At 43.3% G+C, this 27,282-nt stretch overlaps 1 protein-coding gene across 3 annotated transcripts; it reads right to left on the bottom strand.

The window, feature by feature from the left end:
- Window positions 1–15,589: 15,589 nt before the first annotated feature.
- Window positions 15,590–27,282, bottom strand: ALAS1 (5'-aminolevulinate synthase 1). Of its 3 annotated transcripts, none has more exons than XM_048857837.2 (11): window positions 27,168–27,282; window positions 26,086–26,301; window positions 24,198–24,416; window positions 22,838–22,987; window positions 22,456–22,678; window positions 21,195–21,379; window positions 19,874–20,053; window positions 19,559–19,723; window positions 17,965–18,233; window positions 17,169–17,331; window positions 15,590–15,890 (listed from the first exon to the last, which is right to left on the bottom strand). In XM_048857837.2, exons 2-11 carry the CDS (start codon window positions 26,282–26,284, stop codon window positions 15,730–15,732), a joined length of 1,914 nt encoding a protein of 637 aa, XP_048713794.2. In that variant the 5' UTR covers window positions 26,285–26,301; window positions 27,168–27,282; the 3' UTR covers window positions 15,590–15,729. The 3 variants fall into 3 exon arrangements, with proteins under 3 accessions (XP_048713794.2, XP_048713795.2, XP_048713796.2); XM_048857838.2 differs by lacking the exon at window positions 27,168–27,282 and adding an exon at window positions 26,797–26,922; XM_048857839.2 differs by lacking the exon at window positions 27,168–27,282 and having other exon boundaries at window positions 24,198–24,414; window positions 26,086–26,208.

The following is a 27,282-nucleotide window of genomic DNA, read 5'->3' as shown; positions in this document are numbered from 1 at the left end:
TACAAGAAGAGCTAACGTGTCAGCCTACCTTACCTAGTCCAGGTTTAATCCTTGAAGGCTGCACAGTTCTTAGTGAAGATGGAGGCTGAGCATGGGATTGGTTTCGAGGCCAGCTGCTCGGTCCCCTTTAGCTCAAACTGATCCTATTACTTCTCATTATCTCCCCTCAAACTCCCATATATAATTCCCTTCCTTCTTTGACATTTTCTTCCTTTCCCTCCTGGATCCTCTACTCTGACTTCTTAACCAACTGGGTCTCCCATCTCTCAGGCTGCCTTCTTCTCAGCTCAGAGGAAGAGCAGGTGTCCAGTTTTCTGTGGGGGTGGGTCCTGGTATCTTCCTCCCAGCTCTGGTGGCTGCTGCTCCTCCTTGCTGGTGGCTGCCTGCCTGCAGACTCAGGCAGATATCTCTGCATCAGCTTTCACGCTTCTCTTTGCAACCAGGAGGGCTAGAAACATAATTTTTCCCAATGGAAGCTAAGATTTTGATGTCACCACAGGACTGGCATATGAGACTTGAGGCCTGTGGCCCTTGTACTGAAGCCTCAATCTTTACATTACCAGCCCTCCATGTTCAAATCCGAGTCAGGCCCCCAAAAGTAATGAGATGGGCTTGAAAATCATGGGATTTTGAACATCTAATAAATGGTGAGGAGCTTTTTATTCATCTCCTGGGTCTTGAGCCTTCAGTGAGTGGGTCACGTCTGCCAGCTTTTTTCTGCAACCAAAGGGCTAGCAACTTTGTTTGAAATGAAAGCAGACTCTCACATAACTGCATGACTTCATGAGCCAGGGCTTTGAGGAAAAAATAAAGCAAACCCCAAGAGCATGAGACTCCCAAGAACATCACAAGCGCTGCCAGCACTGTAATCCAGCCTTGCCTACCTCTCTCCTTGCACCTAGGCCGGAGTTTCTCTCATCTCTCCTCCTGGGGGAGTTGTGCCCTTTGAACCGCCTTTCTCACTGCTTGGGGAAAAGCTTTCTAGTGCTTTCCCCGTCCTCCTCCATAGCACCCCCACTCAGCCTTCCAGTCACCCTAACGCCCCCTCACAGCTCTTCCCCCTCCAGCCACCATAACCCCCACAATCTTGCCCCCTCACAGCTCTTCAGCCCCTGCCCATGCCCCACTGACCTTCACCCTCCCTCTTCCAGACCTTCAGCTCCTCCCTACACCCCACCACCCTTCACCTTCCCTCCAGACACTCCTACACTCCACCACCCTTCACCCTCTTTTTCCTTCTCCCCCTCACAGCCACCCCAGCAGCTCACAGCCCTTCTGTCCCTTTGAGGCTTGGGTGGGGGGGCCTCTTCCTGACCTGAAAGCTTGAGTTTCAGGGGCAAACAATCCCTCTGAGGACTAGAGTCTCTGTGGGATCCCTCATCTTGCAGAGGTGGGAGGTGGGTGCTTTGTTGGAGATTTCACGGGGAGGAATCTGTGCTCTAGTGAGAATTGGCCGTGGCAACGGTTGTGACGCAGCCCTGTCCTTTTAGGTGGTGCACAGGTGGGGATAAGTGCACGGGGACTGGGGACTGCAAAGGCCTGAACTGGGGTGAGCAGCCCCTGGGGACAGATTCCTTTGTGAATCCCTAATGGTATGAGGAGAGCAAACTTCCTCCTCACTCGCCAGCACCTGGCAGTGTGCCCCATTGACTACAGCCCAGCACCACTGGGATCAGCTAAGGGTCTGCCTGCCCCTCCTACCCCATGGGAGACCGCTGTCCTCTTCTTTGAGGGAAGACTTACCTACCAATATAAAGGGGTCTTGCCGCACTATAGCTTATTCCTCTTCCATAGGTCAATAGACAAGGCCTTAGAGTAATAACAGCAGGAAAGAACACAAGTAAAGTCCCTGAGACAGTGCCCAAGATTTGTAACATCAGCTGTCTTGATCTCACTCTTCAGGGAATGTGCTGCCTGCCTCCCAAAACATCCTGGGATGGGTGCTCTTCCCCAGGAGGTGGTCAAGTCACAGAGAGGATCCACCCGGGCAGGCCTGTCGAGAGAAATTTGGGGCCCCAGTACAACATGTTCGTTCCCACCACCCCATTTCACTTTATTTACGTAGACTTTGTGGGCTCACCCCCACACAGAGCTTGGGACCCTGGTACAATTGTCTCCTTTCCCCTCCCTCTCTTCAGCTCTGCCCTGGCTGGAATTTGGGGGAGGGATGGAGCTTCTCCTGTCATTGTCAGACGGTCACTAACACCAGCCGAAATCATGTCACTTGCGAAGAAATAGCAAAATGAACCTGGTGTGTTCCCAGAGCAAGCAAGGAACCTGTTCTCTGAATGGCCCACTGAAATACGGACACAGCTGCTAGAACCCTGTGTCCTGGTGCTTTAAATCTGCAGCAGGAGGTCAGGCAAGAGAAGGGCTTGGAAAGGTTCAAGGCAGAAGTTTTGCATTGAAGGAGAGCCAGATAAGGTAGTTTCCCTTATTGTAACAAAGTTCTTTGTTCAGTATTAGAAGAAAGCCATGCCTTTTGTGATTGCTTTCCATTGTCACATGCCTAGAGAGAGCCCTCAGCTGTCCCTGTTTACTGGGCCTGTGCTGGTTTGGAGAGACTGTTCCCCCTGGAGGAGCTTGGAGACTGTGGAAGGAGGAGCACTGATAGGCCAGCAGCAGCACTGGTACCAGCTGCAACCAGGTAGGGGAAAAGCATGTTTTGAGGGTGATGGGGACTCGTTTGGAGGAGAGGGCAGCATGATTTTGGGAGAACAGGGACATTGAAATGGTGAGTGGGCTGCATAGGAAAAAACTGATTCAACTCTCTCGGACACACTGGCACCCTGTCCAGTGGTCCTGGCTTTTCACCTGAGAAATATGGTCCCTACAGCTATAAGGGATGTTATAAAAATGTAACAGAGACTTTTATTTATATAAAAGTAGTGCAGCTGGAAATCAAGAGAGGAAAATGGCCACCAGGTGACTCCCTCACCTAGGAATAGGAAGGGACAGCACCAAAAAGAGAACCATTCTGTTTGCCTACTGAGTCCTTAAACTGATTTACAGTCAAAATAAGCACCTGCGGTGACTGCAGTTTTAGAAATCAGTAGCATTCCTTTACTGCAGGTGTGGCGCTCTAGCTGGCTGCCCTCTTATGAATTGTACCTTGCTATGTTTAATCAGTGAGCTTTAAAATGTCAAAGAGAATAAGTGTCTGCAGACCTAAATGATGAGCAAGGCTATTGTGAGTTTCAGATTTTAAAGATGAGGTTTTTTATTGAGTTACCCAAGACAACTTAATGAACCTGAAAAGTTTTCTTAATGAGTGAAAAACACCAATTTCCTACTTGCTGTGGTAAATTAAAAAAAGCCGCAGGGTATTTGATTGAACGATCTTTGGGACGGCAACATGCAGGAGCGAGTTCATTCCAAAGAGTTGATTTTTTAAATTTGAAGGTTACAATAGCCTGAAAACAAGAGGAATAGAAATGGCACCGCTGCTAATAGGAGGCTTTGTTTTAAAACCGATTTTTGTGACCGTGTCACCTAGAGGCCATAACCACTATCAGGGTCCCATTGTGCTGGGCATTGTGCAGACACTGCCCTGAAGAGCTTACCATTGTAGTAGACAAGACAGACAAGGGAAGTGTTGGTATCCTCATTTTACAGAAGGGAAACAGAGTCACAGAAGGATTAAGTGACTTGTCGAGGTCACACGAGACATCTGTGTCAGAACCTGGGATTGAACCCACTCTATTAACCACAAGACCGTCCTTCCTTTCGTGTAGTAAAATGTTGTTTTCTGTAAACATGAGATCATGTCCTATTTGCAATTTAATTTTAAAAGTCTTGTTGCTGTTCCATCATCTAAAAAGCAAGATTACGGCTCCCACTCCACACTGGGATCAAATACAGGGTTGGGGTTTTTTTAATACTGGTGGCTATATGGGAGTTTTTGGAAATGTTGGTTCTCATTCTGTGTGTTTTTACCCCAGTGTAGATCAGGACTGACTCTCCTGCAAGCTTTTTTATACACCCTCCGGGTCAGTGGGAGACCAGAATCAGCCCCTCTATATTGTATACTAGATTTAACCTCATAATGCTTAGCACAGTTCATCCACAGATGGCAAAGCACTTTGCAAGTAACGGGCAGTCACTGCCCCAAGGTGCTGGTATCACTTGTTACTTTAAATGACTTACGCAAGGCCGTGCTGAGTCACTGGTGGAAGTGGGGATCTAACCCTATTTCTCCTGCCTCTCACTCATGCTCTCTCCATTGGACTACACTGCCTGCCTTGGGTGGGCCACATACTCTGCCCACCCTCCTCTCAAAAACGTCTGTACAACACCATGTAGGTCAAATCCTTTTACACACATGCAGCCCCATTGATTTCATGAGAGTTCCAATGCTGTAACTAGGGGCAGAATACAACCTATTGAGTTCAGGGGGAGTTCTGTGGGCCCTGCCGAGGACAGAATACAGCCCTGCCCTCTGTGGCCGCAGTAAATATGTATGGGGCCAAATCTTGCTTGTCCGACTTACATAAAACTCCCCTAGTCTTCAGTCGGAGTTTTATGAGCTCTAGGGAGCTCAAGGAATGCTGGCTCAGGACAAGAGGTTTGCAGCTCTATCTCACACATGCCTCAAGTGAAGGGTGAGGCATAAGGCCCAATTTTTGTTTTCTGCCTTCTGAGACGGTTGGGTGCTCCTGCTATGTGTGGGTAAGTGGAGGAGTCTGGTAGGAGGCCCAGAACAGCTGGAGATTTCTAGAAGTTTCTTATTCCAGCTGCCATTGCATCCTCCTCTCTCCTTCTGCAAAGCATTAACCAGATGCAGAGGAGGAGCTGAGAGCCTGCAACACCACTTGAAGACAGTGCCAAGCACAATGGAATTGTTGAAGTTCATCTCTTGCTGGTTATCATAAGACCTGGGCTCACGTGGTCAATGTGTAACCAGGGGATCGCCTCCTTCCCTCTAGGTTGCTCATCTAATTATGTTATTTTAACTCCTGTTCATATTGCTGGCCTCTGTGGCTCAGAAGTTAAATAACTGGTGAAAAGGATAGAGAACATTTATCAGACTGCACATAAAAACCTTGCAGCCTCCAACCCTTACATGGAGAACCGGCCCTTGGATTGTTGTTTTGAAATACTGACTGCTTTGCACAGCGCAAACATCCGGACTCCACTTCAGTGATGAAGGTGCTGGTGGCGAGCTGAACGTGTGTGACTGGAGGTGGGGGTGGGTGGAATTACCCCAAAGACTCTTCAAGCTCTGAAGGCTCATCGTATATAGAGGGGTGTGATCATGGGGGCGGGTCATTGTTCTGCAGGCTCATTCTGAGTTGTGAAGGCTGGCTCCGGATGGAGAAGACGGAATCTGACCCACTGTCTCATGTTGTGGAAAATACATTGTCCTGTAGTGACGTTACGCCAGCCAGGAAAGCGCTTTGGCATGGTTATATTGCTGAATAGCCTCATTAACACCGGAGCTGGTCAGTGACATGTTCACTTGTGGAACAATGGAGTGCCATTACACCAGGGCAACAGCAAACAAGGGGAAGCACCCAGAGAGATAGGGGAGACACAGCTGACTTCTCAGAATATTTTTCTGTTTTATTTTTGTCTGACTCAGTCCTGTATTTCGCTCTGGCCCTTTGGGCACCACATCCCATGGCGTTGCCCCTCTGTCCTGTTGGGCACCATATCCGGCACATTCCCTTGCTGCAGATGGTGCAAGTCTCCTCTACACAGCCTACACAGTCAGGGCATATTTTTCTTTTCATAAATACTTTCTTTAAGTGGAAGGGAAGGAATAATTTTAGTCAGCCCAGAGCAATAGGAAGGGTTAACTAATCACATGGGTACCCCCGATCCCCAATCAGGATGGGAGGAGCCAGAAAAAGGAAATGTTATTAACCTCATTTTGGAGATGGGGAACAGAGCCACAGAGAGATTAAGTGACTCAGCCAAGGTAACACAATAAAGTCTGTGGCAGAGTTGGAAATAGACCCTAGATCCCCTGTGCTTTAGCCACAAGACTTACTCTCTCAATGGCATTTTGATCCCATTGCATGTCAGCTTTAAAGACCAGCTGAGCTGACATTTAATGGACTATAAACAAATCCCAGCTGACTCTGAGTAGGAAATCTCTGCTTCATGCAGGTTCTGCTCTGCTCTCTGGTCACATGATGGCCTTTCAATGGTTGCTCAATGGCACTTCCTTCCTCCCAGAAAAGACCAGCAATTGGCCAAGCTTAAAGTGATATTTTGACTTCCTGTTGAAGTGAGGAAGTGGAACACTGGATTGTGTTAAGTTAATCAATAGCAAAGATGCAGATTGTTAACAATCACCTCACCAGGCCCTTGCATAATAATGCATAAAGGAAAACACATGCATCCGGCACAGATTTTCAATCTCAGGCTGTTGGGTAATTCTGATAGGCACCTTCTTGCTATTCCGAAAACAGCTGCATTGCTTTTCTTTTACTGAAGGGAATCACAGACTACCCCAGCAATTATTACCTAGACGTAACCTAACTACTTCTTGTGTGCTTGATTCAAATTCCTATTGCCTTAAAAGTATAGAAGCAATATATAAAAGTCTTGATTCTCCAGTCACTCACACTAGTGTGAATCTGGAATAAAGCTACTGGAGGCAGTATAGCCTCACTGGTTTAAAACTGGAGTGGTCACAGTCAGGGACACACTGCAGCTCTTGCATAGCTAAAGGGACCCAATCCTGTTATTAACAACATGGAGGTTTTAACACCGAGCCATAAGAGTGATGCAACAGAGGATAACATCAGAAATGGCGCACGGTGCCTTGGACACCTGTTCTCAAAGCTACGGATAGGTTTTTTTCCATTGAATACCATCTCTGTGTGTTGTGTGCTTCAGGGCTGAGGTCTGATGACTGACACACCACTGACTTCCATGCACTTGACACACATTCAGTCTTGGAGACAGTTTCTTCTCTCGTTCTTTTCTCTGGAACCTCCTGTGTTGTTTGTTGTTATTTGTAGCCCTCAGGACCCCCTGTCACGGACCAGGACCCAGTGGGATAGGTGCTGTACAAGCACACCGGCTGCCTAACTGTTTGTTGTCTGTGTTTTACTCTGGCCTCGTGTACGCTTGGGGTTGGAGCCAACCCACTTTAGAAAGCTAGCACTCTGTCAGGCCGCTTGTGTTGTCTAGCACAGGTTGGTCTTGCCCGTGTCGATAGGACACATCCCCTGTTGTAATAACCCATGTCACCGAACCATACAGCAGCTTGGGTATTACAGTAACATGTTTCTGTAACCTGATTAACTCGTGTGTGTGTGTCATCTAAACACACAAGACTCGACTGTGGTAGAACACGCTCTGGGGACTGTTGGGTTATATCACGCTCTCCCACCAGGTTAAAATCACTGGGAAGACAGGCCTGAATAAGATCAGCGGCAACACCCATTTTGTGTGGGAGGCCTGAGCACGAAGCCTGGCTTGTTTAGATTGTGTGGTTCCAGACGGTTACCAAGCTGTGTACACAATAGAAGGTAATGACTCATGAAGACAGACATTGTTGAAAATATCTGTAAGCGCGCTCCACTTTCCCTATGCTACACTGTATGTAAAGGCAACCTCTGAAATAGCAACAAAGCATACTGCAGTTCTCAACACTGGCTATTCTAAGTTCATTCTACCGACTTGTTGTGAACCAGGGGCTGGGCAGTAAATATGTCACCTCATTTTCTTTCAGACTTGGCCATTTGAGTGAGGAAGGGGGCGGGGGCAGAAGGGAAATGCATCCATTAACCCCCGTGTCTCAGCCAAATTCCTCCTGCAGCTTTGATCAGGTAGGCTCGGGGTGGCCAACCTGTGGCTCCGGAGCCACGTGTGGCTCTTCAGAAGTTAATATGCGGCTCCTTGTATAGGCACCGACTCCAGGGCTGGAGCTATAGGTGCCAACTTTCCAATGTGCCAGGGGGTGCTCACTGCTCAACCCCTGGTGCTGCCACAGGCCCTGCCCTCACTCCACCCCTTCCCACCCTGTCCCCTCATCCTGCCATGCCCTTGCTCCTCCCCCTCTGAGCTGAGTCCTGCAGGCCACAAAACAGCTGATAGGGAGGTGCGGGGAGTGAGGGGGAGGCGCTGAGCAGCGGGGCTGCCAGTGAGCACTGGGAGCGGGTTGGGGGGGGAGCTGATGGGGGGCTGCTGACATATTACTGTGGCTCTTTGGCAATATACATTGGTAAATTCTGGCTCCTTCTCAGGCTCAAGTTGGCCACCCAGAGGTAGGATATTCTCTTCTGGGTGTTGCCAGAGGCTGTGGCGTAGCATTGTGGTGTGCTATTAAACCATCTGTTTGCTGTATTCTACATAGGATTCCCTCACTAGTGCTCTCATTAATGTTTTCACTTTTTCAGCAATATAACTGCCATCTACAAGAGGACAAGCTAAAAGACTACCTTTAATCAACAACTTAAATGCAGTGGACAAATTCCACATGGCTCAAAGTGTTTGTCAGTCACTGGATGCATTCTTGGAATGATGTACCGAGGTAAACAAGTTTCAGAGTAACAGCCATGTTAGTCTGTATTCGCAAAAAGAAAAGGAGTACTTGTGGCACCTTAGAGACTAACCAATTTATTTGAGCATAAGCTTTCGTGAGCTACAGCTCACTTCATCGGATGCACCGATTGCATCCGATGAAGTGAGCTATAGCTCACGAAAGCTTATGCTCAAATAAATTGGTTAGTCTCTAAGGTGCCACAAGTACTCCTTTTCTTTTTTCGAGGTAAACAACTTTCCAAACTTACTTGGAATTCTAACAGTAACTTTTTTATTCATACTAAAAGTTGTGATTTGTACTCTTATATCACCCCTCACCTTAAGGAGCTTGAAGTGCTTTCAGACATTAATTGAAAACTGCCTCCCATGTCTTACATACAACACTCCTGTTAATACACCCCAGAATGATATTACATTTTTCCCAACTTCATCACATAGTGGACTTGTATTCAGTTTGTGATCCCCTGTAACACTCAGATCCCTTTCTGCAGTTCTGGGTTCTGCAGTTATCTCAGCAGTTATTCCCATTTTGTAGTTGTGCATTTAATTTCTTTTTCTTCTTAAGTGAAGTACTTTGCACTTTTGTCTTTATTGAATTTCATCTTGTTGATTTCAGACCAATTCTCCAATTTGTCAAGGTTGTTTTGAATTCTAATCCTGTCCTCCAAAGTGCTTCTAACTCCTCCCCGTTTGGTGTCATCCACAGATTTTATAAGCACACTCTCCACTCGAGTATCCAAGTCATTAATGAAAATATCGAATAGTACTGGACCCAGGACTGACCCCCTGTGGGACCACACTAGATCCATCCCCCACGGTTTTGACAGCAAACCATTGATAGTTACTCTTTAAGCCAGTCTTTCAGCAAGTTTTGCACCCCCTTTACAGTAATTTCATCTAGATCACACTTCCCTAGTTTGCTTATGAGAATGTCATGTAGGACTATGTCAAAAGCCTTACTAAAATCGAGATATATCACATCTAGTGCTTTCCCATTTGAGTCCCTGATGGTCTCTCATGCAGGGAGAAATATTTCTCCAAGAGCTGAGTACAGGAATAGGGAACATAAACACATTTCTCTCCTGGATGAGTGACTGCATGTAGCATATGCCTACATGAAAGATGGCTTGGATTGAGTCCCGAAATAATGTGACTCATGCAAAGTCTGCGCCATAGTGATATTTAGACGTGGCAGATCCTCAGCCAGGTCTGAGGGAATCCAGCACAGAGTCCGTTGCTATGCACAGCTTCTCTCAGAGGTGCAACGAAGGAAGAACCTTCTCCTTTTCTGCCCTAACCCAAGAGGAATCCAACACGTTTCTTCTAAGACCAGTTTATAAACAGGACTATTGGACCGGAAAACTCATCATATTCATTGCATAGGAGACATGCCTTCAAAAATAACCTTCCCCTAAGTTAAGAAAAAATACCGACTCCTGGGCTCATGTCTCCCCTTTTGGCTACATCTGTGTACAGAATGTTGCCACTCCTACTGAAGCATCAGAGGGGGAGGCGTGTTAGTCTGGATCTGTAAAAACGGCAAAGAGTCCTGTGACACCTTACAGACTAACAGACGTATTGGAGCATAAGCTTTCGTGGGTGAATACTCACTTCGTCGGATGCTGAAATAATTGTCCAAGACAGTGGAATTGCACTGTTTGATGAGGTTTAAATTCACACCTTAGGTCATACCAGTACAACCTTTCCATGTAGACAACGCCTCAGTTATAGCAAAATGCCAACCTAATCTCTCCATCACCTGCTCTTGGTTTATCCCAAAATAAAAGCTTAAATTGAAATTGTTGGGACCCAGTAAGAATCTGCTCAGCTATACAGTGGAATGTCAGCACTCTGTGGCATCTAGATCACCTATACTCTTGTCCTGGAACAAAATTACCCCCTCTGGCACAACTTGTCACCTTGCTTTTCAAAGCCTAACCAAACTATCACACCATCAGCCAAACTATGGCTAGTAGACATCCCTCTTCCAGTCCACCTTAGAATATCAGCCTCAGCAGTAAGAAGAAAAGGAGTACTTGTGGCACCTTAGAGACTAACCAATTTATTTGAGCATGAGCTTTCGTGAGCTACAGCTCACTTCATCGGATGCATACCGTGGAAACTGCAGCAGACTTTATATACACAGAGAATGTATGTATGAGAATGTATGAGAAGCCTCAGCAGTGATAACCGTCTTCAAGAGAAAGTTATTGAAACAGCCCAAATAATCCTTCATGAAGAACATGGCTCAATGCCTAGTGAGACAAGTACCCTCTCCAGAATCAAGAATTGGGATGGGTTCTTTTCTCCCGTGGCTTTCTGCAAGGCCAAAAATCAAGGTATGGCTGCATCACTGTCCACCTACACATCCGTATCTCTGCTCAGCCACTTTCCTCCTTTGTGCCCTCTATGGCTAATCTTCCTCTCTTTCCTTCCCTCTCACTGCTGTTACTTAACTTTGTGGTATCCACTTAAGCAACCTATTTGTGCTACCTAGGGTCAATAATGCAGCACACACTCACCTTGCATTGCTAATTCTTTTTTTGTTTACATAAAGCATATTCCTTTTTCCAGTGGGATGTAGAGTGTGTTTTTTTTTTCACATGCATTCAGCTTTTGTTCCTGCACCTGTACTCATTTTTGTTTCTTAAAGTTTAACTGCTTAAGAGAGACAGAGTGGGTTGTTTGTTGCATAGACATTCCCAACATTTGTTTAGATTTTCATAAATACTCTCCCTGAGATCTGGCCCTTCCCGGGGCCTTTTAGTCTGGTAATTTAATATCTTTCCAATTAGTTCCCCCATTTATTTGTAAAACAAACTAATGAATTATATAACCTAGTTTATGCAACCTTGTTTTCCAAGCTTTGTTTGCACAGGAACAATGACATTTATATTTCTTTATTCTCCTCTTCATCTCAAAGAAAAGTTGATCCTTCCTATTCTTCAGCATGCTATTTGCAGTTCTCCACATTCACAAGCCATGATATTTTTCTGCAGATTTCATCTCTATTGTGGCTTGTCTGTCTCAGATTTCCCTCCTGCATTTACAAGCACCAAGTATATCAGCATAAAAATGGTTGTTACCGTCTTTGACATATGTGTTCATAAATGAAAATCATCGTCTGTCAAGTTTGGACATACTTATTTCTATTTAAATATTGTCCATTTTAAACCCATTTTGTTATCAATTGACTGAGAATAGTCATCTATAGGGTGTCAGCTATTAAGGTTACATGGTACATTTTTTCATATTGTGTTTTCTGTTATTTGCTTGTATACTGTAATGGAATGTAATTACCAGTAACAGCAAAACTCTGGACTCTCTTATTAGCTTATATAAGCCCTGGGGCCTGAAGCCCTAGAGAGTAGGGAACTCACTATTGACTCACTATTAATGGTGACCAAGGAGAAGAGCAACCCAGAGCTGTATGAGAACTCCCAATAGACAGGGACTCCACAGGAGAGGGGTCTGTCTGCCAGAATCTTTTGGTGAGCAGGGAAAATGGCTAAATAGGCCAGGCCTCATTTGCATTTCAATTATGTGACAGTTTGGGGCATTTTGGTTAAAGTACAGTTAAGTTTTCAGTTATGGGGCAATACAATGCTATTATCCTTGCGGAGCAATGAAAGAACAACAGAACTGAACCAACTTTGCCTGGAGTGAGGGTTAACCCTGATCAAGATTGCAGTCAGGCATAATTGGGTAAGGGAGGCTCAGCAAGGCTAATGAGGAGAAAAGGGCTTTAATGAAAGGACCTTTGGGATTTTGTGTACTGTTGATTTTTTGCTCTGAAGATTTGGTATAAAGCTGAAGGAACTTTGAGGTGGCAGATGGCCCAGAGGCAGTACTGAGGCAGGTGTTTTGGCCTGAAGTGGCATAGAGTAGCCACTGAGCTGGGGGACTACAGGATGGACCCCCCTACTCAACAATCAAAGCTGAACTTACTTCAGCTGGGTCAGGTGGAAGAGCTTCTGGAGCTGCTGAGACAGCCCTTATGGGCTGGAGATGGACTTGCTAGATTTTTTCCCCCCAGGACTGCCAACTCTGGACAACAAACTAGGAATGGGGAACCAGAGGGTGGGGAGAAAAGTGGCTAGAATGCATTAGCCATTCACAACTGTGAGAGGACTGAAGGTTAAGATTATTGCCAAGAAACCTCAGAGAGCGGGGAGTCTTATCTAATATTTGCTGTTTATTTGGTAATTGCGTGCTTCCTCAAGTTTATTGTCCCATCCCCCTGCCTGATTGCCTCCTTTAAATAATGTTTTCTTGTTTTAAACCTCTGGAGCTAGTGGGTGAGTGGGGAATGTTGTCTAGCAAGGGTGCCCAGAGGAGGTTTCCAGGTTGGGGGCTGTGACACAGTGGGGCTTTTCCCTTGTTATGGTGTGTGTGAGCCTATGTGTCTTACTGTTTTGCATGAATGTGGTGTGTGCCTCAGTTTCTCTGGCTATTGCACCAATGTCTAGGTGGTGAGACTAAGGGTGTGTGACTTTTGTGGGAGGCTGCTCCAACTGCCTGCACACGTACTATAGCTGCCCCTTCGTAACCCGAAACCCAGGAGGGGGATGCGACCAGGTGACTCTTGGCTCGGGAAGCGAGACAAAGGCCGGAGGAGGAGCAATGGGCAGGGCTGGGGCCAGGCAGCTGGAAGCGAGTCTGTCTCAGCTGGCTTAGGGCACAGGGGGCGGGCCAGAGTTCTGGCTCTGGGCTCCCCTCCTCCCAAGATGGGCTTGGCTGAGTCACTGATTTCTGTGCTAGCAAGTTCTGTCCTACGCTGTGATCCTGTCAACTAATAAACCTTCTGTTTTATTGGCTGGCTGAGAGTCACATCTGACTGCAGAGTTCAGGTGCAGGGCCCTCTGGCTTCCCCAGGAGCCTTGCACAGGTGGACTCACTGCAGGAGGTGCACGATGTGGAAGGGATTCTGAATGCTCTGAGGTCAGACCCAGGAATGTTTGAAGCTGTGTAAGATTCTTGCCCTGGAGACGCATGCTCAGAGAGAGGAAGCATGCTACCCCAGAGTCTGGACTGGCTTTGTATGGTGTAGTTCCAGAGCATTGCCCTGGTGCCAGGGACTCAAGCTGCTACTATTTAGGTTTCCTGAAGAAATCCCTAGATTAATAAACCTGGCCCTTTTTGCTGCTGACAACTCCTGACAGAAGGGTTACACTTGTTCACACTAAGAAGTGTTGGGCCAACTCAGTATATGACTGGGAAAAGGGCAATGAAAGTTCACTGTCCTGCCAAAAGCTGTGTTGGTTCCACAGAAACTGATGTTCTTTCCTATGGAGACCTGACTCAATGACTCACAATGGTGTTGAAGGGGGACTGTGTTGCTGGCCACACTGTATTTTGGATGTTGTATAATGTAAAAATAATGATTGGTGGAATATTACTTTAATAAAAAAGCAGACACTGTACAAGCTACACTGATTAGTGAATCCCAGTTCCATTGAAGTAATTTGTTTTACCACCATTTGTTTCCATGATAGTAGGCTGACTGTACTCTGAAATAATTTCTGTGTGTCACAGATATGTATGTCACATTCAGTTTTAGAGTGAGGGACGTTATTCCCTATCACAGGAAAAAGAAAGACAGGTGGGTTTTCTAGACAGCTCACCTAAAGAATTAAATCTAGCTTCCATGGGTATTTGTTTGCATGGTGAAATGTTGTGATTTTTCTTTTGTCCAGAATTGCAAGACAACTTTAAATTCCATCCATGACCCAGTATCTTAAACTGTTTATCATAAATCTGTTTCTGCCATAGTTCATAAAGGCTTTCCAGTGAGTCATATTAGATAACAGCCAAGCATGTTTTCAGAGGTGGATACAGCAACATTCTAATGACAGGTTTCAGAGTAACAGCCGTGTTAGTATGTATCTGCAAAAAGAAAAGGAGTACGTGTGGCACCTTAGAGACTAACCAATTTATTGAAGCATAAGCTTTTGTGAGCTACATCATCCGATGAAGTGAACTGTAGCTCACAAAAGCTTATGCTCAAATAAATTGGTTAGTCTCTAAGGTGCCACAAGTATTCTAATGACAGTGATATCTATCAATATGTGGTAGGTAAGTGAGCTTTTTATTATACTATTGATCTGCTGCACTCTGTTTACATTAGAGAACACAAATTGAGTGCTTTAATTGTAAGTTTTTCTTCATTTAGGTGGAGACCATTGTACTTGCATGCCCCACTGCTTCTAAGTGAATGGGATGAACTAGGTAGCAGTTTTGACCGATAAAGGGAAAAGTACACCTGAGTCAGGTGTGTGCATGTCCCATAGAGTGGCTACCTACCGCATGTTTTGTTCCCTCCCCAACCAGGCTGTGCTTGCTTGATATCACTACATATAATACAGGATTTGAAGTGATCTAGTCAGCAATCCTAAACTTATGTTCATAAAATGCTTGACACTGTTATTTACTGGAAAACTTGACTGTGTTTTTGTACACATTTCCATGAGGAGGTAATTGCATAGGTGTGAGAAGGAAAAAGCACTGTGTAATTTTCTCAGGGAAGTGATCAAGTGGACAATATGCAAACTATTTTTTCCCCCATTGATTCATGGACAGAGGGAAGGTACTGCTGGGAAGAGAGTGCAAGTGTTCCAAATTTATTACTGTACAGGGGTGTTCTACTTTAAATATGAGGTGCACCTCAGGAAGTGACATGGCACAGGATTAAGATTTAAAAAACAAAACCCCTACATAGACTAGCAAAAGTTCTTGTAAAGAAATAGAGCACTACACTCGTAAATCTGTTTCAGGGCCCTGAACTCAGAAAGACCTATACAGTGTCAGGTCTGCAGCCAACTATTAGTTCTCATTACAAAAACTTTTCCTTTCACCTAACGGCAAGAAAAAAAAAAAAGTCTTACATATATAATGTACCGTTTAATGATACTTTCACTGAAATTGCTACAATGGCAAAAGATAGTATGTAGTTTCTGATTTACCAATAGATTAAGGTGGAATTGAGTGTTTTTGTTCCACTTCATGTTTCTGACCACTAATCCTACAGTCTTAGTTGTAGAGGCTAATACAACAGCAATGAGTTTAAAAGGACAGAGGCAGAGGCAGGACATACTGTTTTGAACTTTATTTTCAGAGCTGTGTTTAGACTATTGATTAAAATGTTATAATTTAATATGCAATTTAAAAAGGCTACCAAGGCTATTTGGATATTCAAGAGGACTAGACATCAACAGGGTTAACAGGTTACTCTCAAGCACTAACAGATACTAGTTTGCTCATGCCACTGAAGTAGGATCTTTCCCTTTCACTCATCACCTCAAAATGCAGAGGCCTTCTACAGAAATTGCATTCTGCTGAAGAGTGTGGTTTCAACTCCAGACCAACATTCTTCCATGTAGCCATCAGTTTCTCTGTTAGACAAAAGGAAGACGACATTTAAGAATATTCCGATTTTAATAAGCTTTCAGTACCTACAGCTCTTTCCCAACACTGAGTACTGCAAATGATGAATTGCAATGTTTAGAGGTAAAGTGAAAGTAAAAAATAACCCAAACAAACAAAGCAACCTACTTGAAATGCCTGATAACTTTTGCTTAGCTAAGAAAGGTGTTGAGGGAGCTCTCAAATACTGACACTAGTTCACCTTCAAAGTTATAAAGGTACCTATCCGTCCAGCCACAGCCCATTACTCTTATTCCATAATAAAATGGAACTGCCTTTCTTCAGAGAATCAAAAAGCACTTAGAGCTTCTCAACATGCCCACGAGGTAGCTGTTACCCCATTTTACAGTTTACTAACCTGAAATCATGGAAGATTTTCCCAGGGCCAGCATAGTCTGTCTACACAAACCATGGAAGCAAGCCTCCCAGCCCAGGTCAACAGACTTGGGTTTGTGCTCTAAAAATAGTTGTATAAACAACACTTTGAAGTTGTGGCTCAGGCTTTGAAGCCCCCCTCCCACAAATCTATGGAACCCAGGCTCCAGCCCAAGCAGCAACTTCAAAGTGCTGTTTATGCAGCTAGTTTTAGAGTACTAGCATGAGCTGTGCTAACTCGGTCAACTGGGCTGGGAGGCTCACTTGCACAGACTTCCCAGCTCCGCCCCGGACTCACTAGGTTGAAAATCCAGGGGTCCCAAAAGCTCATTTTCTAGCTATTAACTGGTACAGATTAATCAGGACTGAAATGGTGAGATACCAGGCTGCTTTGCTGCAACGAATCTTGATTAAAATGTACAGATGACTGGGTGATTTCTTATGGAAACTGCAAAATCATGGATTAGCACTATTAAACTAGCACCCACTATAAGACAATACCTCTATTTTAAAAAAAAAAACCACAACCCCCAAACATTAAACTAGAATGTGTATAAACCATAAGATGGCTGAAGACTGGTTTAGTACTGCTCTGGGCTTCTGTCCTGCAGCATTTTGTAGCTTTCAGACAGTTAGCTACCACCACTCATGTTCAAAGGCAAATCAATGGGAAACATTGATAGCACTTTCTAACGCTTCATTCGTAGCAATAGTTCACCTTCTTCCAAGGTGAGCTTTCCCAGCTGGGCCTAGCAAAGTGTAGATGTTTTCTTTAAATTAGCAATAGATCAGGGATCACATTGTAAATCTTCAGAATGAAGATTGTATAAAATGCTTTTTTGTGTTAACTCTGTCCAAGTCCATTCACTCACCAAGGAAATAATTCATCATCTGAGGTGTGTGATGAGGAGTAGGGGCAATACGCAGCAGCTCTTCTCCACGTGGAACTGTGGGGTAGTTTATTGCCTGGACATAGATGCTGTGCTGACCCATCAGTCTGTCACAGATCTCAGTATTTTTAGCAGCATCTGCAACCTAGATTTACAAAATGGTCAAGTTCAAGGTAACTGTTTTCTGATCATTACACATGCACTGTTCCAATCTCAAACAACCTTTTAGGTTTGAAAAATTAGTTAAAAGCCACAATCTGTGGAAGATTCCAATTTAAGTATAGACTACCATCAAAAATCAGAATTTAATCATTTTGTCTTCCCTGTGCTTATTAGAACAGAACGTGGTATAGAAGGGAATTTAAAACTTCCTCCTACTATTCTTAGGAGAGTACTTCCAATGAATAATTCCTTTAGTATGCATTTTTGTATACCTGAAGATATTTAAATTTAGACTGTTGTAAAAAAATTAGTGTTGTAATTTCATATTAAATGTGAATGGAACTTTTAGCATTTGCCAATTCAATTTGTTCGCTAACACCCTGCTGCAAAATTAAAAACAAAAAGCCACACACCAAAAAACAGCAGGTTTTAGTAATTTAAGGAAAAACCTCAGCTTCAGCCTACATCATACTTCATAAACCTAAAATAAGCTATGCACTTTAGCTTGCTGTGTAAGAATGCAAGTCAGATACAGTTGCAGGTATTTTCTGTAATACAAACAAGTTTATTCTTGTGGAACAACTTAAAAAGAAAAGATACCATAATCTTTAGTTACCCGGATTGGAATGATGTGACTGGGACAGTGTACTACAGGGAGTCCAGCATCCATCAGCATTTGTCTCATGAGTTTAACATTGCGTTGGTGCTGGCGTCGAAGAACTTGCCCTTCCGCACTCTTTAAAGTTCTGACTGATTCAAGCGCACCAGCTAACAGCATGGGTGGCAGGGATGTTGTGAAAATGAAGCCAGCAGCATAGGAACGTACGGTGTCTATCAGAGAACTTGTACTGGAAATGTACCCGCCTACACAACCAAATGCTTTGCCTGAAAAGAAGAAACAGTCAAGATTTACTCTATCCTTTAGAGAAGAGAGCTGCAAGCCAAGATCTGACAGTTGTACTTACACTTTCTTGGAATCAGAGATCATTCTGACAAACATTTGAGAACTAGAACTCCAAATCCTGACTTTCCTATCAGCAACACAATTAAGTCTTTCCAATAATTAGCACACAATAAGGGTCCTCAATTTTATTCTAGTATTTACAAATTAGTACAAAACAAGGTTAATCTACTCCACCCCAGAAAACTCCCACCCTGTTATGAACAAACCTTGTGACCGCTACAAGAGCATTGTTTGACACTAACCCCCCCCCCCCACAGCACCTACTATGATTTCTGGGACAAAAGACTCTTGCACTGTATTTTAATGCCAGTGAAGAAAACTGTAAATCCTACCCAAAATATAAATAAATTCAGTACGTATTGGAGTAAGTAAAATATATTCTAATGAGTTTAAAAACACTCAGGACCATTATCTGTACTCCACTACCTCCGCTTTTTTCTTCAGCAGCTTTATGTGGGTAATCTATTCCTAAAATAACCATCACTCCTGTCTTCTAGTTGCATCTTATTTATGTGCTTCATGCAATCTACTGGGCATGTACAGTAATCACCATTTCAAAAGGATACCACCCAAGAGTTGAAGGCCAAAGCAAAGCCAAATTAAACTGAACCCTACTGCACTATTTTTCTGTTTATCTCATGCTGATGTTTGCGATTGCAAATAAAGTTCTTAAACCAAAACCCCCAACACATGGTTTTCTACGGTGGAGTTTCAACTCTTGCTCTTTATTTTAAGTACATGCTGGAAAATGTGAAAAATCTGTTTAAACTATTTGAACTCTAATAGTTAGAAAACAGTCTGCATTGCATCCAAAAGAATGTTATTGGTTCTTTCAGTTCTCGCCAAATCTCCTTATATAACTCCCATCTCAGGTTTCTGGATTAGGAACATTCCACCTTACACAAAAGAGAGTTAAGATCTAAATATAGAGTACTGTACCACAATTAACTTTCTCACACATGAATTCTCTGTTAGAGGAGTAGGGACTATGCCACTAGGGTCATTTTGCTAACTTACTATTTCAGATGGCATTTTTGAATCAGCCTAAGTGACTTAGCCCAAGTGCCTTTGAAAGTTAATGGAAGTGGTGTGCCTAAGTCAGTCAGGCTGTTTTAAAAATCCCATGCTTCAATTTCTAGGAACAAGTCAGTTTACTGACATTATTTGAGTTCATTTTATTCCTTCATCTTGTCTGCAGCATGAACTTCGCTGCCATTTACACGCTTTTGTAAGAAGATACACATACCAAGTGTTCCAGAGATTATGTCCATTTTATGCATGACTCCATCCCGATCTCCTATGCCACCACCCCGAGCTCCATACAGCCCAACAGCATGTACTTCATCTACAAAAGTGATTGCCCCATGCTCATGAGCTACATCACACAATTCTTCCAATGGACACACTGCACCTGAGATCAAAACAGTAATCACAATTAATTGCGAGTTCTTGCTTTTCATGGTAAATACATATTTCATAGCTTAAATAAACAAAGACAATGTATGTGTTTCAGTAAGGCACCTATTTAACCAAGGATACAAGCTTTTTAAAGCAGACTCACCATCCATTGAGTGAACAGTTTCAAATGCAACAATTCTGGGAGTCGATGGATCTGATTTTTTCAGTAGTTCTCGGAGATGATTGACATCATTATGGCGAAATATGTGCTTAGGCACTCTGCTGTTCCGAATTCCTTGAATCATGGAGGCATGGTTTCCTGCATCTGAGTAAATCTCACAGCCTGAAGGGACAACCAAAGGTTACTAGTGGTTATGGCTGTACTGAGAGAGAGGACAGATGATTGTACAGATACCTAAAAATTATATAAATGGGATTGTGCTGATAAACTTGTGTTCTAGCCCCAGAAGAGAGGGGTTGCTATAGAAATTTGTTAAATCAGAAACTTTGCAATACATACAATTTTTAAGACGGAATTTTAAGACCCACTAAAAATAGCTGTATTTTCTATTTTTGCTTTAGAGCACTTCTAAAATTAGGACACTTATTTTTGGGAATTCACAACTTTAAATTTGCATAACTGACTCAAGGCAAGTAGACACCCAATCCCAAAGAAATATACTTTAAAATTTAATTTTATATTTGGTCTTAACTGTTAGACATTTATAGAAGTCTTAACTGTAGACATTTCTCTAGCAACAGCAGATACAGGATTGGAAAGAGTCAGTTTACCAGTGCTAACTATACCCTGACCATACCAGGGGGAAAAAACTATCCTTCCACCTGCAGCTACATGGGGTGGGGAAAACAGTAGGTCTTTCCAGAAGTGAAGCCAGCCTCTGGAAACAGCAGGGAGTTACAGCAACTGGGCAGGAAGACATCCAACTAGAGTGTCATTTGCTGCCACCCATCCCTCCAATACTCCTCAGCCCCTGTGATATCAACAGGTTGCCTTTACAGTTTCAACTTCAGATATTTGCTGGTTGATTCTGTCTTCAACACATGTCCTTCTCCCTCAGTCTCTCCACTGCCAGTCTCCTTTCTCACTTCTCCTCTCCATTCTTCCCTACCCTTTAAAGTTCCTCACTTTAATATTAAAGAGAATAAATGGAACTGAGATATGTACCAACCACCACCTTTGACACTCTGGTCATAGGTTGTATCCCCACCTTTGTGTCGGATATAGGTGCAGCCCAATGAAATTATTATATGGCATCTAGAACAATGCCCCAGATCCTGATCAAGGTGTTTAGGTGCCACCACAATAGAAGTTAGTGAAGACTGATTTTTTAAAAAGTGATATTTAGTGACCAAAAAGTCAGAATCTCAGTTATCTGAAAGAAGTTTTCAATGAAATTTCAGGGTATTTTATTTGCAGGGAATGTAGTATTACATTGCATAGTATCCAGTACATCAGATCTCACCTGGTAACATTTTAGCTAATGTGAAGAGAGTGGAATCATTAGCTACAAAGCATGATGAGAACAGCAATGCTGCATCTTTTCCATGGAGATCAGCCAACTCTTGCTCCAAATCAACATGAAATTTACTGGTTCCAGAAATATTTCTGGTGCCTCCTGCTCCAGCACCATGTTGTTTCAACGTATCCCTTTAAGAAAATGTTCAAAAGGAAAGCAGCATTAATCAATACTATTTGACTCTCAGCTGCATGTGAACAATTCAGGAAAAGGGACATTATCTTCTATAACAAACTGCCATTCCTTAATAACTTACATAAAAACAGTAGTGGTTAAAGAGAAATGGGTATAAGAGGTGCAACTGTATTTGTTTACAGTTTGAATAAGGATCTTTGAGGCCAAAACTAAGTTTTGCAAGGAACTTCATGAGCTCAAAGCTAATGAAAGTTACTAGCTGTGCCCCTTACAAAAACTGTAAGGCTCCACTGCCTTATGCTGAACTATCTGTATTTAATAGGTACTGAGACATGTTAAGATAATTACAGTATGCGGTCCAGCAGTTTTCCATAAGCCCCCACGTATAACCAAATACAGAAAGGAGGAATATCAGGGGTTCACCAGTTAAAGCGTTGCAGCACTAGAGCCAACTGTATTTTAAATTGTTTTATGACACTTAGTAGCCAAACAAGTGAGAAGGGAGGATATTCATGTGCTAAAAAGCAATACCCTTTACACAGCAGAAGGAATTCAATCATTAACTCAAAGCTATGACAAGCTCAAAATCCCCCCCCCCCAAAAGAATGTATGTTCTAGGGGAAAAAAAAAAAAAAAAAAAGGAGTACTTGTGGCACCTTAGAGACTAACCAATTTATTTGAGCATAAGCTTTCGTGAGCGATAGCTCACTTCATGGATGCATACTGTGGAAAAAGTGTAGAAGATCTTTTTATATACACACAAAGCATGAAAAAATGGGGTGGGAGGAGGTATTTTTTCATGCTTTGTGTGTATATAAAAAGATCTTCTACACTTTCCACAGTATGCATCCGATGAAGTGAGCTGTAGCTCACGAAAGCTTATGCTCAAATAAATTGGTTAGTCTCTGGGGTGCCACAAGTACTCCTTTTCTTTTTGCGAATACAGACTAACACGGCTGTTACTCTGAAACCTGTTCTAGGGAAGGTAGTTTTGTACAGTTTCTTGTAGATCACTGCATACCTTGCAGTTACCAAACATTTTACTTTTAATTTAAGTTATAGAACTACTTACATAACAGCTCCACTCACTCGAGGGTGGCGACTCATCCCTAGGTAATCATTGCTGCACCATACAGACACCTCTTTTTTGCTGATGAGGGAATCAGAGTAGTCATCTGCCATGGGAAAGACCTGTGCTCTTCGGTTCACAGTTTTGAATACACGGTACGTGTGATCCTTTTTTTTCTCATCAATTTTTTTCTCAAAGAACTGGTCATACTGGAAAGTAGAAACAGCTAGAAGAGGAGAGAGGCTATTAAATACAAGAAAGAATTAACACTTTTGAATGTCAAAAGATCTGTCTGCAGCTGGACCCTGCAAAAATGGATTTAGGAGACTAATAGCAGATTCAGATTAATTCATTCTGTTAGTCAAACAACAAGAATGATCCTTACATTTTGGCAAGTTATCCTGAAGCAGATGAGATACTCTGTCTGGTTTTTGCTTTAACATAATATCCTGGAACTTCTTCAGCAAGCCATTCTGCTCTTCTCCCGAAGTCTTGCTATTCATCACAGTGGGATTCACTGGTGTTTTAGTAAACTCTGTATATTTGAGATGTTGAAAAGAAATCCAGTGATTATTAAAGTCAGTTTCACACCATCTTATATCAAAAATAATAAAGATTGAATGCCATGAAAAGTTACAAATCCAATATCTTAAATTGTTTAAAATAATAATAAAAAAATCTTAGTTGAGACACTAAAGCAGAGCCATAAGACTCAGAAGCTGAAGAGAACGCAGTGTATACTTTCCTCAGACCTTGTGAAATCAAATCTTGTCTAACAAAAATTGAGGGCCAATTGAGAAGATTCAATAATTGCCTGGGACCAATTCAGTTGACATAAGAAGGTGATATGTAGGCTACCAGAGCCAAACACATGCTTTAGTTGTAGGTAAGCGTTTCTCTATTATTCCAAGCTTCTGTTCTATTGACATGGATCATGGTTACTAGGACTTGCAGCAGACTGGAAAAGCTGGAGTGGACAGGTAAAGAACAAACGGATTTCTTCCAGAGGAAACAGCAAGACTTCGTTATTATTGATGAAAGAAAAGCCTTCCTTTAACAGATTTTGACAAAACTACTTTAATCTGAAAGCAACTTTGTTCTCTTTATGGCAGGGACAGTCTTATTTGTAATAGTGATACGTGTAATGGAACATCAATTTCTGATCAGGGCAGTTAGGCACTACTAAAATCAAAATACTAAGGAGAAGACAGTCCAGGGCAGAAGAGAGGTGGTTTCTATTAAATTACTTCTTGTCTTTAGTGTCCTGCTTTGCGCTTTCCAGCCTGTAGCTGCTTAATTCTTTGAATATGTTCATGTAGGCAGCAGTGCTAATGTGTTCTACATATAGGTAAGACTTTTCGGAGAAGACATTGAATTTTTATAAGCAATATCAAGAGAGATTTCTTAGAGCTAACTCAGAGTGCTGTAGCTTGACATATATTTGTTTTGCAACTAGAACATAATTCTCACTAAAGCCAGCTGCCAAAAACATCTGTAGACAGAGAGTTGGTATAAAATAGATTATACAACGAAGTGAGTAATATAAACAGCACTGCATGAGCACAATTAAAATCCCTATATTCTGCAATAAAATCCTTTTGTTGCAGTGTCCCATGACCCTCACTCTGGCCTATAAGGTAGCAATTATGTCAGACACGGGTTTTATCTCGAAGACTAGTGCTAGCAAGCAAAGTGTTACAAAAGATTAGATTTCACGGTCTATTGCAGCATACGTAAAAACATACCCTTCCTTACAGCCTGCATTTCCTGCACATCCTCTTGGAGTTCTAGGCTGGCTTTGCAGAAAACATTACTGTTCGTAGGGTTCATCTGAGCTGCCAGGAAAGGGCATTTAGTGGCAGAGCTCTGACTAGTGCTCTGGCTAGTAACAGCAGGTAGATGGCCAATAGGCAGCTGGGATCCACTGGGATTCTCCTGGGACACATCTTTGGAATTTTTGGCCTCTTGGACAGGAGAAACAAAACACAGGTTAAAAAAAGAGAAACTGGGGTGATCTGATTGCACAAGAACAAAACTTCTCTGACAACTATCTATTACACTAAGCCACAAACCATTCAGAATTGCTCAACTGAGCCATCTGTACTTGCATTATCACACAATATGAAGTTTCAGTATCTGATTAACATTTAAATCCAAATTTTCTTGGAGTGCAATACTATTGCCTCTTCCCCAAATGAGGGGTCAGTGTGCTTTGTGGATGAGTTTAATTTCAATTTAAATGGTTTTCAGCTGACAGTTTCCCAGTTGCCCCTTCTCCCCTACTATTTCCGATTACAAATTCTCTAGGGAATTTTCTCAGCAAGGGTCAATAAACAGCCACAAATCATAAGAGGTCTGAGAATGCCACTGACCTGGATTTGCACCAATTACATAGTTATGATCAGTAGAACTTTGCTCTCAGACATTACACTAGAGTTTGCAGAGTATGAACTTCAGTTTTAAAATAGTCCAATTACTTTCAAAGAAGCCATATATGTTAAGTTTTAAGCAACAAGTGTTTGAGAAGATTAAGCAAAATACTTGGGGAGTACACCAGCTCAGGCAGTTACAGTTTCCAGAAGTTTCCTTCTGGCTGGGCAGTTCCCAAAGTGTTTAAAAAAAGTTCTTCCTTGTCTACTTAAGCAGGAAGCATTTATTAAACAACTCAAGGGTTGTTAATGTGAAAAACAATTGAATAAAAATGACACCCCGGAAATCTTACAGAACAAGGGACCCTATGGTCATTACCAGTGAATATTAATGTAGTGCAGATACATGCAAGTTAAAAAGATGGAATGTTGTAGAATAATGCACCTAGGATGCAAGTTATCTGACAAGAGCAGATTATATCCACCTAAAGTTGTCCTGTAATAATTTACTGTCTGCTTTGAAACAGCTTCAGGGACACAATTCATTTTCCTCTTGTGTAGGCAACATTGCTTCTTCTATACTGCGTAGCTTTTCACCTTTGCTCCCACAGCAAAAGGTGAGCGTTATAGCATTCTCTGCATTTCCTAGTTTTTTGGAAGGTGGTGTGTTCCTCAAACAACCAGGTTTCCCGTCCCACAATTTGCCATCCAATTATTCAGTGTGTGCTACACACTGAAACTGATTGTATTACAATAAAGCCAAGATTCAGACGTGTTACCAAATCCAAAGTTTAGAATTCCAAACTCATAACTCTATTCTAAGTGCAACAAGCAAGGCACTGAATCTTACAGAATTAAGTAGTTTACCTTCAAAGCAAAGTTTAACAAACCAGACAGACTAAAATCAGAGACCAATCTTTTTTTAAAAACAAAAAAAACTGAAGTGTTTGAACAAGAACATAAGCAACAATGAGTAAGGACAACATTTTGAGATGTTTACTGGTAAACATTTCAGTCTTTTTGAGGTGTTCATGCCAGTCACTGAGAAAGCAAAACTAGGGGCAATTGAGAGGTTCTACTGTATAACCTCTCATAACCTGACAAATGTAAAGAAAAGGATGTGATCTAATATTAAACATAAATGCAGTTGTAAGTAGAATCTAAAATGCTGAAGCTTAAAATTAGATTAAAATAAATAAGCTTCTGGGTATGATAGCTTGTACATCATTAACTAGCTATAAAAAAACACAAAATTGACACTGACTGTCATTGGGTGGGGTTGTTTCTTCAGCTTGTTGGCAGTGAGCAACTGAAGTACCCAGGGAACGGGAAGCAGGCTTGGTCCCCACTTCCATCATTTTAGGGCAGCTCTGAGCATAAAAGAGTAGGGACTTGCCCGCCTTCTGCAGAAAAGCCTGGGATACCCGTGACAGGAAGGGGCAGCGGCGAACAACCGTTTCCATTTTCAGGTTTTTTGATCCTGTAGCAAGATATAGGAATGGTAACAGTGTTAAATGCAAGTATTAGAGGATTTCTTACATATACAACCATATTCCAGACTACTTCAGAGTTCAATAATACACAACACAATTAAGTTATAGCAGATGGAAAGCAGTACAGCACAGTGTGGCCTTTGCGAATAATAATGGCATGAATTAAGCCAAGAACCACATAAGAGTATCAGAAATATCTTAACAGGGAGACATAAGCGAGTCCAAAAGGAAGTGAAGGAAAAGCCCTGGGTAATTTAAATGGACATCAGCAGCCTATTCACAGATCTGCTGGGTTTCTTACCTGACTGTAGGATTACTGTAATAAAACAACATTTAAAATATCTCCCGCCCCGCCCGCGATTTGCCTCCACCGCAAAACCAACACGGAAATGCGATTTTACAATCGCCCCGGGGGCAGCTGTAGCCCCCCCCCCCGCTATTTTTAACTGACGATTTCAGCCTGACCGTGTCCCGTCACACACCAGGCTGGAGGAAGGCTGGGACCCGCAGCGGCTGGGGAAGGGGGCACAGGGGGCCTCGAGGCGGCTCCCCCCGGGCGCCGGGCCAGCGGCAAGCGGCACAGAGCTGAGCGGCCCCGGGGGACCTGACCCCGCCTTGGCGAGCCAGGCGCAGAGAGCGCGATACGCCTAGCGGGGTCCCCGGCGCCCCCACAGCCCCGCCCTCTCCCCGGGGGGCGCAGCGTCCCCAGCCCCGGGACCAGCTGCGGCCGGCGGGCGCCGCGAGGACCCCGCCGAGAGCCCCCTCATGGGGTGGCGGTCTGGCCAGGGGCCCGGCTCCTCCTACCAGTGCCGGACCGGCTGAATAGCGGGCGAATCAGGCCCGCGCTCCTCACCCGCTGCCGTGCCGTGCCGTGCCGTGCCCTTCCTCCAGCTCCAACGCTCCTCCGCGATCTTCTCGAGCCGCAGCTCCCTATATAATTAGCCCGAGCACCGCGCATGCGCACAGCT

The sequence above is a fragment of the Caretta caretta genome, chromosome 7, assembly GCF_965140235.1.
Source record: "Caretta caretta isolate rCarCar2 chromosome 7, rCarCar1.hap1, whole genome shotgun sequence".
NCBI lineage: Eukaryota > Metazoa > Chordata > Testudines > Cheloniidae > Caretta > Caretta caretta.
Note: the sequence above shows the minus strand (reverse complement) of the source record. Positions and strands in the feature narration are given on the sequence as shown.

Coding starts and splice junctions, on each gene's coding strand:
- ALAS1 (XM_048857837.2), bottom strand. CDS start 26,284: ATGGAAACGGTTGTTCGCCGCTGCCCCTTCCTGTCACGGGTATCCCAG. Junction 20,054..21,194: donor ATTAGCTAAAATGTTACCAG/GTGAGATCTGAT, acceptor TTGTCCCTTCAG/GCTGTGAGATTTACTCAGAT. Junction 19,724..19,873: donor AACTGTTCACTCAATGGATG/GTGAGTCTGCTT, acceptor TTTTGATCTCAG/GTGCAGTGTGTCCATTGGAA.